Source organism: Suncus etruscus, chromosome 1, assembly GCF_024139225.1.
Source record: "Suncus etruscus isolate mSunEtr1 chromosome 1, mSunEtr1.pri.cur, whole genome shotgun sequence".
In the NCBI taxonomy this organism is placed as follows: domain Eukaryota; kingdom Metazoa; phylum Chordata; class Mammalia; order Eulipotyphla; family Soricidae; genus Suncus; species Suncus etruscus.
In genome coordinates, this window is record NC_064848.1 from 82,003,904 (window position 1) to 82,020,193 (window position 16,290).

A 16,290-nucleotide genomic window follows, 5' to 3' on the forward strand; every position below is an offset into this window, starting at 1 on the left:
GACGAAAGACCGCATTAACTAAAGCTGCGACGCAGCTGGAGTTTGCCTTGGGAAACTCAGCCTGATGCCCGCCCGGTGCCCGCTGGGCTGCGCCATGGCGTACCCCGAGCCTGTGCCAGCCCGGTGGGGGCAGTACTCGCTTCTTTTCGCCTGCAATTTGCTAGTCGCCGGCACTGCAACCTTGCCAATGACTCAGTCGTTTCCCGGTGCCCTCTGGGCTCAGCTTTCGGCTTGCAACCACCCGTCTGCCCCCCTCGCCCGCCCCTCCCCAGACCCCCCACGTCTCGGTGCGGCACCGCTGGTCCCGGGGGAGCTGGAGGGCGCACCTGGCGCCTGGGGCGCCCGGGGGCACTCGCGCTGGTGTCGGTCCACATTGCCAGGCGCGCAGCTGCCAGCGCGCTCCCTCCCCGCCAGACCCAAGTGGAGTGAGTGGCTTGTCTAGCGCCCGGCGCGCACCATTATCCAATTGCTTCCCGTTTTATTCGCAGGCTGGGAGCGGAACGAGCCCGAGCGTTTGTTCCCTTGCAACCCTCAAGGGGAGGAGTGGGTGCGGACGTGGAGGGGAGAGAGAGAGACGCTCCCGGCTCCACCTCGGCCTCTGCAAAGGCGAGCAGCCCAGCAGCAGCAGCAGCAGCAGCAGCAGCTGCAGCAGTAGCAGCGGCAGGAGCAGCAGCGCGCCCCGCCGCCCGGAGCCCCGCGATGGAGTGAGTATCCCCCGCACCACGCGCGCTACGCTCTCCCCTGCGCTCGGCAAGTTGCCATGGCGACCAAGGCGACAGGCCCAGCGGGCTCCGCGGTCCTGGGTCCGGGATGGGTGTTGGATTTCAGTCCGGGCCGCCTACGCGCCCGTGTCCATCTCTTCTTGGAGCTACAGCAGGAGCTGCGGGGAGGCCCCGGGTTGGAGATGCGGCTCGCGTGGTTTGGATCCGCTGCACCCCACCTTGGCCAGAAGAGCCAGCTCGGGGAGACTCTGGGGGGAAAATGATGCTTATGAGGAAAGATATCTTTTTACACCTCTCTGGCCATGCCATGTCACACGCTCGGGCTTCTTCTTCTCCAGGAGTTGGCCTCAATAGCCATGACTTCCAATTCCTAAGCATGTCAGCATTATTGGACTGCAGTTAAAAAAAAAAAAAAGAGGGGGGGTCACTGCAGATCGGAAGCAAATGTGGTTGGGTGTGAAGTGTGTGATGGAAGGATGATGAAGTAGTGGGTCATCATGAGCCAGAGCTGCAGTGCTCGGGCTACCAGAAAGCACCAAATAATGGATTTATTTGTACCTGCGGGGTAATTAAGAAATGAGACAAATGTCCGAGCAAGCAGCTAGGGGTTGAATGACAGCGCTTGCACTTTGGGCACAGCCCCTAGAGGGGCTGAGAGAAGAGGGCATGAAGACCAAAGGGGCGTTGACGGATCAGGCAATTCAGGACGAGGAGGGGGCCGGTATGGGTGGGTTCAGGGGAAGGTTTTTCTTGCCGTTCTCTGCATCCCTGCCTTGCTCTTTAGCCACTGTCTCTGCAGGGCTACTCTGGAGCGGTGGCCAGCTCCAAGAATCAGCTCACTTACTTGGTCAGCTTCTCTTCCCACGGTTACTCACTGACATTGAGGCTGGATGAAATCATATTTCAGCCTGGAGATAGTGTCCTGTTTTCAGGTTGCAGGGATCTTCATGCCAAACTCAGTAAACCCTAAAGGCAGCTTTTATCCCCTCTGCCTATCTGATTGTTTTGCACGCAACTTAATCATCTCCCAAAAAGGCTGTTAAAGCAGAAGTGAAAGACACTGTGGCATTTTTTTTTCTCCTTGAGGAATGAGGAGTTGTAGATTCCAGCCTCTCTCTGCTTTGGCTGGTGCCAGTGCCTTTCCACGCACACATACAATGTTTCTGAGTCTCAACATTCCTGTTTCTACAACGAAGGCAACATGTCCTTTGCTTTTAAGTGTAGGGAGATCAGATAATATTTCTATCGCGTCATCTCTTAAGGGCTCTGTTAATTGTGAGATATATGTATATTTAAGGTACTAGTATCATCATGAAGGCTCGGCAGTCAGTTGTCAGGACCTGAGTCTTTTACCTCTTGCTGAATGGCATCCATCTCTCTGGGTCTCACTATTCCTACAGGAAAAAAAAAATAAAGGATTCATAAAAATGATAAAGATAATAGCTATTTCCTGGGAGTTTTGTGATGATTTTTTTACCAGTTTAAAACGTGAAATTATTTTTTCTTAGCTTAGAATCTAGTCACATTATATAATTTCTGCTTCAGGGGCAAACAAAATTCTTAAGACAGTCACAACTTAAGTTCAATAAATGTCTGTAACATTATAGTACCTGTATCTATTATTATTACTGTGAGCTTTCACATTCTCTATTGATATTTTATTAGGTCTCAAGTTGACATAAAAGTATTTTACCCCACTGCAATTTATAAAGAAGCACTATGTCCCAACTGAGAGCAACTATTTTCAGGATACCTTGTAGGTATGGAGAATCAATCATAAACAATTGGGCATTCAGATCAGGAACAAGGCAATTTAGACTCCGACTCATTCTTTATTTTCTTAGACATGGAGACTGTTGTGTATGACATTCAATGGGATCTAGTTATTTCCTTGTAGAGGGTTAAGTCATACCTCGATTGTTTGTTGGGGTAGTCTCTTTCATTTTGATGCCTTTAAATAATACTCTAACAGAATTTATTGCTCTTAGAGTTAGAACTTGCTTGCTCACTAACTGTAGAAGAACATATAGTGTGTGTAACTTCTTTAGATCTTTCTCCCATGTTTTCGCTATCTTTTAGCTAAGAGTTTATTATAGGTCTGTTCCTGTGAATCAGGCCTCAAGCTCCAAAGCCAGAACACTGGAGAGATGTGGGTCTGGAAGTAAACGTTGATGCAGGAAATAATCCACACACACTAAAGAGGGTAAAACAGATCCAGAAGTTCCAACAAGCAAGCCTTCCGCTCCTAAGAATAAGGCAGCTCCTTGAGGAAAGTCTGGAAATGCAAGAGAACATTTTTCTGAGACCCGGGATATTTATTAGGAAGAATCAGACCACACCCTGGGGTGGAGAACAAGTGGTCTAAACATCAATCTGAAGTGCTACATTCAAAGATATTTTCAACCAATGAATAAAAAGGCCTATACTGATTGTGACTGGCATCCAGTTAGTCTCATATACTCCCATTCCACCTGACAATTCTTGTGACAACCTTCTCACTCTCCAAAGGGTCCATGTTACTGCCTCCATCAATTTCTCTCTTTTCATGAAACCTGATCCAGGCTTTTCTATATCTGCTTTACTTTCCAGAATTCTTCCTTACTTTTTTGTTAACTGCTTAACTTTTTGTTTATGTGTTCTCTGCCCCACATGAATTTGCTTTCTTAAGACAAGTAGCTTTTTTTCCACTTTAAAAATTACCTATTTTTTTCTCCTATGTGTTAAATGAAATTTAGCTCATACCAAATCAAGTTCTCCTCAATCTAAACCTTCTCTAAATTTCATACCAGGCACAGGCATCTTGAATTTCAATGATAGGGTTTCAATTCTACTTAATATGCTTCCAAGAATTGCTTATGACAAATAATTAAAAGAGGAAACAAAATCTTGTCACTTTTCATTTAGCCAATGCTTATGTATTGAGATTAACATGGCCAACAAAATAGCCATGTTTTGATCTTATCATCTGGAGTTCATAGTTTAATGAAAAGATAGGCATTAAAGCAGTTAACACAAGTGGAATATTTAAATACAAAGTTCACTGCATGCCAAAAAAGAAAAAGAACACAGAGAAAAAGAACAGGTATTGGATATAGGTTAGATCTAGGCTTCTTCAATGTTTTCCATTTGTAATTCCCCTTTCTCCTTAGAAATGAAACACTGGAGAGTGCTGTCAGACACACCTGAGGTTTTTTTGTTTTTGTTTTTGTTTTTATTTTTTGGGGGGCACACCCGGTGGTGCTCAGGGGTTACTCCTGGCTATCTGATCAGAAATACCTCCTGGCAGGCACGGGGGACCATATGGGATGAACGAATTTGAACCAACCACCTTAGGTCCTGGGTAGGCTGCTTGCAAGGCAAACGCCGCTGTGCTATCTCTCTGACCCCTGCACACCTGAGGTTTATTGAACATTCAATTTTGAACTAAATTTTGCTATTGTGCATTCAGAATCCTTTTTAATGTTGCCTAATTTTTTTTAGACCATTGTGAATTAAAAGTACTTCATATTTGTATTTCAGGCATATAGTGACAGGGAATTAGGGCCATTTCCACCACCAATGTTGACCTCCTTCCATCAAAGTTCCCATTATTCATCCCTCACCTTAGCCCCTTAGCCCCCTGGCCTACCCAGTGTAACAGGTCCATTATAACATTTAGATTGTTATAGTTTGGGTCTCCTGATTCTATTGTTGTCGACTTTGGTTTGGGTATTTAGTTCTGACCTTTTCTTCTCCACCCATGCACCTTGGCTACTGCGCCCCATCTACTCCCCCCCCTTCTCAATTTGGACAACGATGCAGAAATATGAGGTAAAACAAAATAATTCATGTCCCAAGGTTCTATACAAAAGGTGGGAGCCTCTATCTAGAAGATACAAATAAAATAAAAACAAAGTGTTTTTTTTTTTTCTGCATAGGCGCAGCAAACGTAGAGGAAATTAGAAAGAAAATACCCAAAGCCTAATAAAACAGGGTGTCTCTACCTTTGAAACAAACATACTGTTATAAAACTGACTACAGGCTCAGGCATACTAGTTGTCCAACCCTAAGGTCTTTCTTTATGGTCCTAGGAAAAGTTCTACTCAATCACAGTTCTTGCAGTCTACAGACTAGGTTTTTGTATATATCCTATGTTGAAGCCGGGGTGTTATGGAGCATCTTCTGATTTTATCTCACTGGTTGTAAAGCAGGGACACCTGCTTTTAGAGCAAATTGTTTCTGTTTGCTGGTTGTCAAAGTGCCAGGTCAGTACCAGGGCTGTTGCTTTTTTTTTTTTTTTTTTTTTTTTTTTTTTTTTAGTATTTGGTCATATTTAGTAGTACACAGGGGCTTCTTTAGTAGCAGTCTTGGGATTCACTTCTGGTGGTGCTTGGGTGATGATGTGGTACCAAAAATTCAGTCTGGACCTCCTGCATACCAACTGCAACATGGCTCCTGCAGTACAGGACCCTATCTGGAGCTGTGACTCACAGGGATGAGAGCAGGGGTGGTTAGATATGTAATGTGATATGTATTTTGATATGTAATGTAAGATCTAAAAGATGAGTTAAAGTTGACCAGGTGAGGGTTAGAGGGAAGAAGCACTCTGAATTAACAGAGCAGCATGTGTCAAGGCACTGAGGCAGAAGTGATCTTGCTAAGTTGGAGGAACTGGAATGCTGGAAGAATTCAGGGGTGAGGAAAAGATGGTCCAAAATGAGGCCATGGGGATCCATGAAGATAATGTGTGGGTTGATAATTATTTGTATTTTTAAATGACAAAAATTAAAATTAGGATTTTTCTTTCTGAATATATTTTTTTATTTATATTTATTGGGGGGCCACACCCAGTGACGCTCAGGGGCTACTCCTGGCTGTGTGCTCAGAAATTGCCCCTGACCACAACCACATCAATACTAGAGGTTGCAGACTTTGTGTGTGTGTGTGTGTGTGTGTGTGTGTGTGTGTGTGTGTGTGTGTGTGTTTGGAGGAGCACACCTGGCGGCAGGGCTCAGGGATGACTCCTGACTCTGTATTTAGGAATAACTTCCAACTGACTCAAGGAACATATGGATGGCTGCAGATTGAATCTGGTTCAGCCACGTGCACAGCAAATACCTATCCTACTGTACAATCACTCTGATCCTGTTTTATACTTTTTGATATGTGCCAGTCTCACTGACATGAGATGATCTTATTGTTGTTTTGATTTGTATTTCCATAATTATTAATGACAATGACCACTTTTTCATGTGCCTCTTGGCATAGTTTTCATATCCGAATCTCAATGGTTTGTTATATACTAATATCTGATACATTTTGAATAAGATGAAATTGAAGAAAAATTAAATCAGTCACATAACACTTTATGTTTATGATTTAACCAATAATGAATGCATTATTGATTTTAACAGAATAAGGTACTTTTTCATTAAGTTAAGAAAAATTTGTTAGTAAGTTAAGAAGGTCCAAACTGATTAGTTTTCAAATTTTCCTTACTGAATATTTACAGAGCATACAGAAGGCTAAGGAATTAGCTCAGGGACCAGAGACACTTACCTTGTATGTTCAGTCACTCTAGTTTGATCTCTAGCATTGCATAGATCCTGACTATAACTGGGCACAGACTTGGATATCTTAAGTACCATTTGGTATGGCCCTGATGACTCCCAAGCACCCACTAGGTGTGCCTTGGTAGTGTGTGCAATTATGAGTTGGCTCCCGTGGTCCCGAGGATTACTGTTCCTGAGCAGCACTGCGTTGTCAAGCTTTAGCATTGAACTGTCTGTCTAATTACTAGCTTTACTGGTAGTAACCATTAGATTCCATGAACACTGATTGGGACTATCCCTTCCCACCACCATCTCCAAGGCACAGATCAAATAGATAATAGGAAATTTACTTTACTATTGATAGCTCTTATTACACTCTACTACTTGAAATCAGAAGACAGTAGCAGCACATTCTTTATAATGTCAGCATTCTTATGGGTGCATTCAGTATCAAGCAATGGCAGATACTTGGCTGCCCTCCTTTTTGGATTGAGTATTGAGTGTTTGTGGGAAAACATCAATACTCTTGGTTACTAATCTGAAATAAGACCTATAGGTTGCCAACTATGCAAATACTGAACTTCTCATAATGCTGGTGACAGCTTCAGATCTATCTGAATAATATGATCAAACTTAGAAAAGACATTCCTTTGGGGCTAGAGAGTTAGTATAGAGGGTAAGGCACTTGCTTTGCACATGGCTGAACCAGATTCAATTGCCAGCATCCTATATGGTCCCTCATATTTGGGTCATTTTTTGGCTGCATCCCTCCCTCCCTCCCTCCCTCCCTCCCTCCCTCCCTCCCTCCCTCCCTCCCTCCCTCCTTCCCTCCCTCCTTCCTTCCCTCCCTCCCTTTCTTCCTCCCTTCCTTCCTTCCTTCCTTCCTTCCTTCCTTCCTTCCTTCCTTCCTTCCTTCCTTCCTTCCTTCCTTCCTTCCTTCCTTCCTTCCTTCCTTCCTTCCTTCCTCCTTCCTTCCTTCCTTCCTTCCTTCCTTCCTTCCTTCCTTCCTTCCTTCCTTCCTTCCTTCCTTCCTTCCTTCCTTCCTTCCTTCCTTCCTTCCTTCCTTCCTTCCTTCCTTCCTTCCCCCACCCCCAATTTTTGATGAGACTTGGCAGGATTCAGGGATTACTTCTGGTCTTGTATTCAGGGATCATGCCTGGATTCAGGGACCAAACCCAGGTCAGCCACGTGTCAGGTAAATACCTTGCCCACTGTCCTATCCTCCATCCCTCAAAAGTTTGGTTTTCAAATAGAAAAATCTAGGCTCTTTTTTTCCCTCCCCTCCCAAAATCTAGGCTCTTAACGGGACAGAAGTGATAGAAATATTGACTCATAGATGACTTTCTCTAATTTTTGGGATGATGTCTCCCAGGTGTTTGGGTGATATAGGACCATTATTATTTTTTTGTTTTTTGGGCCCCACCCACTAATGCTCAAGGGTTATGCCTGACTCTTTGCTCAGAAATCTTTCCTGGCATACTCAGGGGACCATATGGGATGCCAGGAATCAAACCCAGGTCTGTCCGGGATTGCTGCAAGTAAGGCAAAAGCCCTATCGGTATGCTACCTCTCCAGCCCAGATATAGGACCATTCTTGGTGATACCAGGTCTGGAAGTATGGGTTCAGTATTGGGCTCAGAGATTTGGGGGGCTAATAGGGCTATCCCTGGTGGTATCTGGAGAGTTTTGTGTACAGAGGATTGAACTCAGGCCTTGTGCAAGTAAGCCAAATGCTCCAGTCTTTTGAATTGTTCCTAGAGCCTAACTTTTGATTCTTAATATATAATTTATTCATAATTCATCCATATATTAAATATTTATTGCATTATTTTTTGGGGACCACACCCAACCAAACTCAGGGGTTACTTTATATATTAAAACATTTATTGCGGGCCCGGAGAGATAGCACAGCGGCATTTGCCTTGCAAGCAGCCGATCCAGGACCTAAGGTGGTTGGTTCGAATCCCAATGTCCCATATGGTCCCCCATGCCTGCCAGGAGCTATTTCTGAACAGCCAGCCAGGAGTAACCCCTGAGTACCACCGGGTGTGGCCCAAAAACAAAAAACAAAAAACATTTATTGCATTATTTCTTTTCCTGGGGGTGGCCACACCTGGCCACGCTCAAGGGTTACTCATGGCTCTGCATTTAGAAGCCTCTCCTGTCAGGCTCAGGAGACTATATATAGGATGCTGAGGATTGAATCCGGGTCTCTCCTTGGTCGGCCATGTGCAAGGCAAATGCCCTACCACTGTGCTATTGCTTCGACCCCTATTGCATTATTTGTATGTTCTAAGCACTATGATAGGTACTAGAAATAAATTTGATCAAAACATAATTAATCCTGGAGCTAGAGAGATAGTACAGTGAGAAGGAAGCATTCTTTGCACATAGCCCACCTGGGCTTAATCCCTGACATATCATATGGTTCCCTGAATCTGCCAGGAATAATTTCTGAGGACAGAGCCAGGAGTAGCCCCTGAGCACTTCTGGTATGGCCCCCAAACCAAACCAAACTACAACAAAACAAAACATTATTGATCCTAGCTTCAAGATTTTGATAGTATAGTCTTCATGTGACTGGTATAGAGTAATTTTGAAACATTCTGCTGTTAAGCATGTGCAGAGGAGTAAAGTCATTTACTCAGAGTCTGAAATTTCATGTGTTCAGTACATTGCAGGCATCAAGTAAGTATATTTAAGCATTTTAAGTTTTCTGACAAAAGTACTATATAATTTTAACAATTCAAATATGATAAAAGCTTATAAAACAAATTTACCCATTTCCTTATTCTTTCACTCAAGTTTAAGCTTCTAGAGATCATTCTATGAGCAGGTTGGAACTATTCTGTCAAATAAATTCTATGTGAGGTCTAGAATTGGAACGCTAGAGTTTGTATATAGTTTTTTTTTGAGTTTGTATATAGTTTTTTTGTTTGTTTGTTTGTTTGTTTTTGGGCCACACCCATCGGTGCTCAGGGGTTACTCCTGGCTGTCTGCTCAGAAATAGCTCTTGGCAGGCACGGAAGACCATATGGGATACCAGGATTCGAACCAACCACCTTAGGTCCTGGATAGGCTGTTTGCAAGGCAAACGCCGCTGTGCTATCTCTCCGGGCCCGAGTTTGTATATAGTTTTAAGCATTCCTTTTTACACCAGTTAAAATAATGCCCTATATGCTATTCTCTGCTTTCTTTCTACAGTTAATATATAATACATTATTTTATATATTTTATGCATATTTTTGGATGGATATGATTCATCAGTCTGGAGACACAGATTTGATGGATTCTAAGATTTGTTTCCCTAGGTATAATTTTTCTTGCTGTTTTAAGCAATGCGGATATGAATGTCTCTATACATCTTGAAAATGAAATTGTTGGATAAATTAATATTGTGCATTTTATTAGACACTGTCAAAGTGCCTCAGAGATGTCTACTTTACATCAGCACCAGTGACATTTGTGACTATATTTCCCAATAGTCCTTCAAAGTGCTGCCCACATAATATATTTATGATGAGTTTGACCACTCTATGAGTGGTCACAGTCTGTGCTTTTACTCATTGAGGCCCATTTTGGTTTCTGGTTAGTTTCTCAGATAGTAGGAATGAACTATAAATATGAACAGCTACCGGAGTCCAGAAGACATAACTTTTACAAAGGTAAAATTTAAACTATCTCATTAATTTTTGGTTTTTGGGCCACACCCGGCGGTGCTCTGGGGTTATTCCTGGCTGTCTGCTCAGAAATAGCTCCTGGCAGGCACGGGGACCATATGGGACACCGGGATTCGAACCAACCACCTTTGGTCCTGGATCGGCTGCTTGCAAGGCAAATGCCGCTGTGCTATCTCTTCGGGCCCTATCTCATTAATTTTTAACATTGACAAAGTTTTGCCTTTTTTTTTGTTTGTTTAATTTTTGATAGGGAGGTAGTTTGGACAATACTAGCTGTGCTCAGGGCTTACTCTTCTCTCTTTCTTTTTTTCTTTTTTTTCTTTTTTTGGTTTTTGGGCCACACGCGGTGGTGCTCAGGGGTTACTCCTGACTGTCTGCTCAGAAATAGCCTCTGACAGGCACGGGGGACCGTATGGGACACCGGGATTCGAACCAACCACCTTTGGTCCTGGATCGGCTGCTTGCAAGGCAAACACCGCTGTGCTATCTCTCTGAGCCTCCCTCTTCTCTCTGTGTTCAGGGATTACTCCTGGCAGGACTCAGGGACTATATGTGATGATAGAAATTGAATTATGTAGTTGACTAACATGACAAGTCATGACTAACATGCAAGGAAAGTGCCTCAACAAGGGGACTATCTCTCTGGCCTGTGATCAATAGGTTTTAAAATAATTAGATTTAATTGATTCCTTACTCTTATCATTGAGAAAGCAAAAGTATGGCACTTAGCTTTTTACTTACAATTTTTTTTATATTATTTGTGTTACATTTCAAAATGTTTTCTTTTGGAGGGAGAAAGGGTTTGGGGCCACAAACTATTGTTCTCTAAAACCATTTGACTCTGCTCATGAGTTGTTCCCAGTGGTGTTTGAGCAGACATGCGATGCTGGGAATCAATTGGGGTTGGCCAGATGCAAGGGAAAATACCTCAATTTTTGTGCTATTTCTTCATTTCATATGTTCAAAATTTTATGTAAGTGTTTGAGATCTTGAACTGTAAAATCTAATTCTCACATATAACTCAGTCATTTGTGTATTATGTACTATTGTAAGCTCTGAGAAAACAGATCCTTACAAAACTGCAAAGATCCTTTGTTCAAGGAATTTCTATCTTATAGAGGAGACATGATGCATATATACATTCATGTCAGGCAGTGCTAAGTGCTAAGAATAAAATAAAGCCTATTAGGAGACCATGGGTAATAGTCAAGTGGGAAAACTTTTTTTTCATCCCTGAATCTGACCCACAGAACCTTCTAGGATTAATTTCTTTTTTATTTTTATTTATTTTTTTCTTAATTTAAACACTGTGATTACAAACATGACTGTTGTTGGGTTTTAGTCACAAAAAGAACACCCCCCCCCCCCTTCACCAGTACAACATTCTCGCCACCAATGCATCCCATCTTAGAAAAATCAGGAAACAGGTTAGTGAGGTGGTTATGTAAAAAGGTACTTACTTGAAGTGGATGAGGAGAAGAGCCATTTGGAAGCAGCAGTGACAAGGTCCTAAGACAGGGCCACACTTTATGACTTGGTGTTAATATTGTGCCAAATGGAATCATTGCACCAGTTCTTTCATCAATGGCATTCTCTTTCCCAGACATTTTGTGTTGATTAGTGTGGAGTTGGACGCTTTTATTTTCAACAGGCCCCAAGGACATTCATTAATTTTTTTTATGAACAAACAAGTATCCTGAACAAATTTCTATGAACAAACAGGCATCCTGTGTGTAAAATTACAGAATTATGTTCTGCTCATCTACAAAACATTGTTCATTCTATTCTGAAATTGACTGCTGTTCTTGAAAAAATTCAAGTCTAGGGCTGGAAAGATAGCATGGAGGTAAGGTGTTTGCCTTGCATGCAGAAGGTTGGTGGTTCGAATCCCTGCATCCCATGTGGTCCCCCGAGCTTGCCAGGAGCGATTTCTGAGCATAGAGCCAGGAGTAACCCCTGAGCATTGCCGGATGTGACTCAAAAACAAAAACAAAAACAAAAATTCAAGTCTAATCTAATCATTCCCCCTTCTCTCTTTTCCATTCTTGCAGTTTTGTGTTTTTTTTTTCTTGGTGCTGATAGAATTATTTTTAAACATGAAAAAAAATTATTACATTTTCTGTGATATTTCTCATGCAAGACATTGTGTGAGCTTCCTAGAAAATGTTTCTTTAATCTGAAGATGCATATTTTTCTTTATTTGGTAAAAATATTTTCCTCATGGATTTCAATTAAAATTTTATTTATTATTCTGGGACTAGAGATATAGTACAAGCTTGCCTTGCACGTGGCTGACCCATGTTCAAACCTTGGCATCCTATATGACTTCCTGAGCCTGTCAGTATGACGTCTGAGTGCAGAACCTAGAGTAAGCTCTTAGTACAGCTGGGTGTTGTCCCCAAACAAAAATAAAGCATGATTTTGTTCTGCCATCTACTACAGCTACAATTATTAATTACCATCCTGTATAAATTTTTAGAATTGCTTTACCTTTTCCTGATTTTATTTTATTTTAAAATTTACTCTTTAGGTGATGTTTCTCAGCCTTTTTTCGATTATTGTCTCCTTCTAGCCTATTTCTTTCCTGGGCCTCCCCCTTTCTACTAGTTGACAACTAATATTACATCCTGAGTCCCCAATTCCTTGAAATATTATGGGATCCACAGGTGCCATAAGCTCAGTGAAAAATGCAGCTCTAGGCAATTTTTAAAATGTTAATTTGGTTAGTTTTTAAATTACATAATATATATTTTTCAAGTGATAGGGTGTTTGTTTGCCTTGCACAAGCTAACTTAGGACGAACTGCAGTTCTATCCCCCCGGGTCTCATATGGTCCCACAAGCCAGGAGCAATTTTTGAGCGCATAACCAGAAATAACTCCTGAGTGTCCCCTGGTGTGGCCCCCCAAAAAAACAAAACAAAACAAAAACAAAGTTACTCATAGTAGAGTTTCAGGCATACAATGTTCCCATACCAATCCCACTGCCAGTGTCAACTTCCTTCTTCCAGTGTTTCCAGTTCCTCCCCACTCCCAGCATGTCTCTTTTGAAAGGCATATTTTTAAGTTTGGTTATTATAGTTTGGGTCTCCTGCTTACAGTGTTGTTGGCTCTGTGACTTATATAAATCCATAGTTATCTACTCTCTGCTTCTTTCTCACTGTTTTTACTTAGTTCTTACTTATTATTAAGTAGCTTTTATTTCTACATAAGTTTAATTGTTATCTTCAAATTATTTTATGACTGTGCCATCTTAATTCACATTATCTTTGAGAGAACTCATGCTTTAATTTCTTTGAGTATATGCATATTTCATCTAAAAATCCCTTCTATATTTTATCTAAAACATCCCTTCTTCCCTCCCTCCCTCCCTTCTTCCCTCCCTCCCTCCCTCCCTCCCTCCCTCCCTCCCTCCCTCCCTCCCTCCCTCCCTCCCTCCCTCCTTTCTTTCTTTCTTTCTTTCTTTCTTTCTTTCTTTCTTTCTTTCTTTCTTTCTTTCTTTCTTTCTTTCTTTCTTTCTTTCTTTCTTTCTTTCTTTCTTTCTTTCTTTCTTTCTTTCTTTCTTTCTTTCTTTCTTTCTTTCTTTCTCTTTTCTTCTTTCCTTCTTCCTTTTCTTTCTCCTCCCTTTCTCCTTTCTTCCCCCCTTTCCTTCCTTTCTCTGTCCCTACTTCCCAGCAGTGTTCAGGAGTTCCATATTGAAGCCAGGGATCAAACTCAGGTTGGCTCTGTGCAAGACAAAAAGCCTGTCTGCTGTAATATTTCTCTGAACCATTCATCTATTTCTTGTATTATTTTTCTTATAATATACATATTTACTGTTACTTATCTATTGTAAATATTTTCTTTCAAAAGTAATAATTAGGCACATGGAATCAGGCATTTTGAAAGCTTCACATTATCACCCATTTTCAAAGAGATGTAATTCTGCTCAAACCCGCTATTGGATGGCTGGAGAGACAGTACAGCAGGTAAAGTGCTTGCCTGGCTTTGGAATTTTATTCTTAGCACCTCTTAAGGTCTCCTGAGCTCAGAGCCAGGAATAAACACTGAGTATTGCTGGGTGTGACCTCCCACAACAAAACTCAAAAAGAAAAAAAACCAACAACAAAAACAATGAATAAGTTGTGGTAGAGATAAAGGCATGTTTAGAAAAAAAAAGTCTCAAAGATTTTTGAACTCATATTCTTGGAATAAAAATGTCTTGTATTTAGTTATTACTTAAAAAATCATGTATACTACTGATTGTGTGTGTGTGTGTGTGTGTGTGTGTGTATTTGGGAGAAGGTAATACAGATACTTGCTGCTTATGTATCACTACTCCTTGACTGTAGCATTTGTTAATGACACAAAGATGACTTTATAGAGGCCACACAATCTAGTGAGAAGTAAACATAATTTTCTAAAAGGGCCAGAGAGATAGTTCAAAGAGCCAGATCAAATGCTTTGCTTGTAGGAATCCAGAGATCGAACCAAATAGTCTCCAAGAATCACCATGACTGGCCCTGACCACCACTGGATATGGTTCTCAAACAAAGCATAATTGAGTACATAATCATAACAAAGTGTGCTAAGTATTTTGCTAATGAGAAAAGTTTGATAGAACACTGTACTGTACATAAAAAAGAGATAGAAACCTAAATAAATCTTAGGAATTCACAGATACTGTATTTTTTGCTCTAGAAGATGTACCTGACTATAAGACATACATAGATTTTAGATGAGGAAAACAAGAAAAAATTCTAAAAAAATGGTGTACTAAAATACTTAACAAACTATAACAATAATATTTAACCATGTTAAATGAACAGTCGTCAATGTGACATTAAGAATCATTATGAGGGTGGGGACAAAAAAGAATCATTATGACCGTCTCTCCTCCCCTGCACTCACGTTTATGGTACAAAAATACGTAAATTCTAGATAAGGTATAAATTAAAGTCTTAATTCTTAGGCTTTGTGATTAATGGATTATAAAAACATGTTTTTCATAAATTGACAGCATGAAATATCTGGACTAGTCCTCATACCATCTCAAGTATTTTTCCTAAAATAAGAAATAACCGGGCCCAGAGAGATAGCACAGCGGTGTTTGCCTTGCAAGCAGCCCATCCAGGACCAAAGGTGGTTGGTTCAAATCCTGGTGTCCCATATGGTCCCCTGTGTGGCCCAAAAACCAAAAACCAAAAAAAAAAAAAAAAAAGAAATAACCGAGTCAATGTCAGAATTGAAACAACATGAAGAGTTACCTTTAATTCAGTAAATCTACTTTGAGTAGTTGACAGTCTTCATATGTTTTCATTTGCAAAATTGCATCTGTAACTAATGCTATATCTAGGCCATTGATAGTCCACTATTTTAGGATTACCTGCCCCTTGAGGAATTAGAAACTCCATATATCAGTTGATAGCACAAGGCAGGAATAATTAACAAAATAAAGAAAAAGACACATAGTAAGCAGAACAGAAAATAAAAATAGAAAAAATAAAACCATATGAAGATATTTTGGACACTGTAGTACCTTATTAGATGCTTCATTTATCTTAGCCATTTTGTCAAAACCACATTGGCAGCATCTAACTTTCGAAAGTCATTAAGGCCCGTTAAACCAAGGCTACTTAGAATTCTCATGTCCCTTTTTCACCTGAGAGATTTTTATGAAAAACCAGATGTATAGGTATATAAAGTAGGCCAACCCCCCAAATATTTACAGATAATAAATCATTATTTTGGAAAAGTTAATAAGACTTCATATGAGACTGCAACTAGTAGCAAGAACTTGGTGCTGAAAGGAGAGAGAGTGATATGCAAGGCATCCCTCCATTAACAATACTGCAAACTAGTGTCAAAAAAGAGATAAGGGGGCTGAAGCGGAGGCACTAGGCTTAAGGCAGATGGTCTGGCTTCACTCGCTTGTCTAGGAGGGACTGTGGTTGGATCCCCTGGCATCCCATATGGTCTCCCAAGCTAGGAGCGATTTCTGAGCGCATGGCCAGGAGTAACCCCTGAGTGTCACCGGTGTGGCCCCAAAATAAACAAACAAACCAACAAACAAAAAAAAATAAGGAAAGAGATAGACAAAGAGAAAGAGAAGCCTAGAGACAGGTAGTGGTGGTTGGTGGGTGGGAGGGAAACGAGAGACATTAGTGGCCAGAAGGGTGTACTGGTGAAAGATAGTGTATATTGTATGACTGAAACCCAACAATGAACAATTTTGTAACCATGATGCTTAAATAAAGCAATTAAAAAGGGGAGAGAGAAATGGCTCAAGCAAAAACAAACAAAAAACAATAAAAACAAACAAACAAAAAACCAAACTGAACCAAAGCTGTGAGCTCTTTGGGGAAAGACTAAGGAAGGTG

General features: G+C 41.1%; 1 protein-coding gene across 1 annotated transcript in view; it reads left to right on the forward strand.

Annotated features, from left to right (window-relative positions):
• The first annotated feature begins 284 nt into the window (after window positions 1-284).
• Window positions 285-16,290, forward strand: part of LOC126024807 (paralemmin-2) — a 327,444-nt gene continuing 311,438 nt past the window's right edge. The window contains exon 1 of the mRNA XM_049785259.1: window positions 285-704. Coding sequence (XP_049641216.1) covers window positions 700-704 — 5 coding nt within the window. The 5' untranslated portion in view covers window positions 285-699. The remainder of the gene's footprint in view (window positions 705-16,290) is intronic.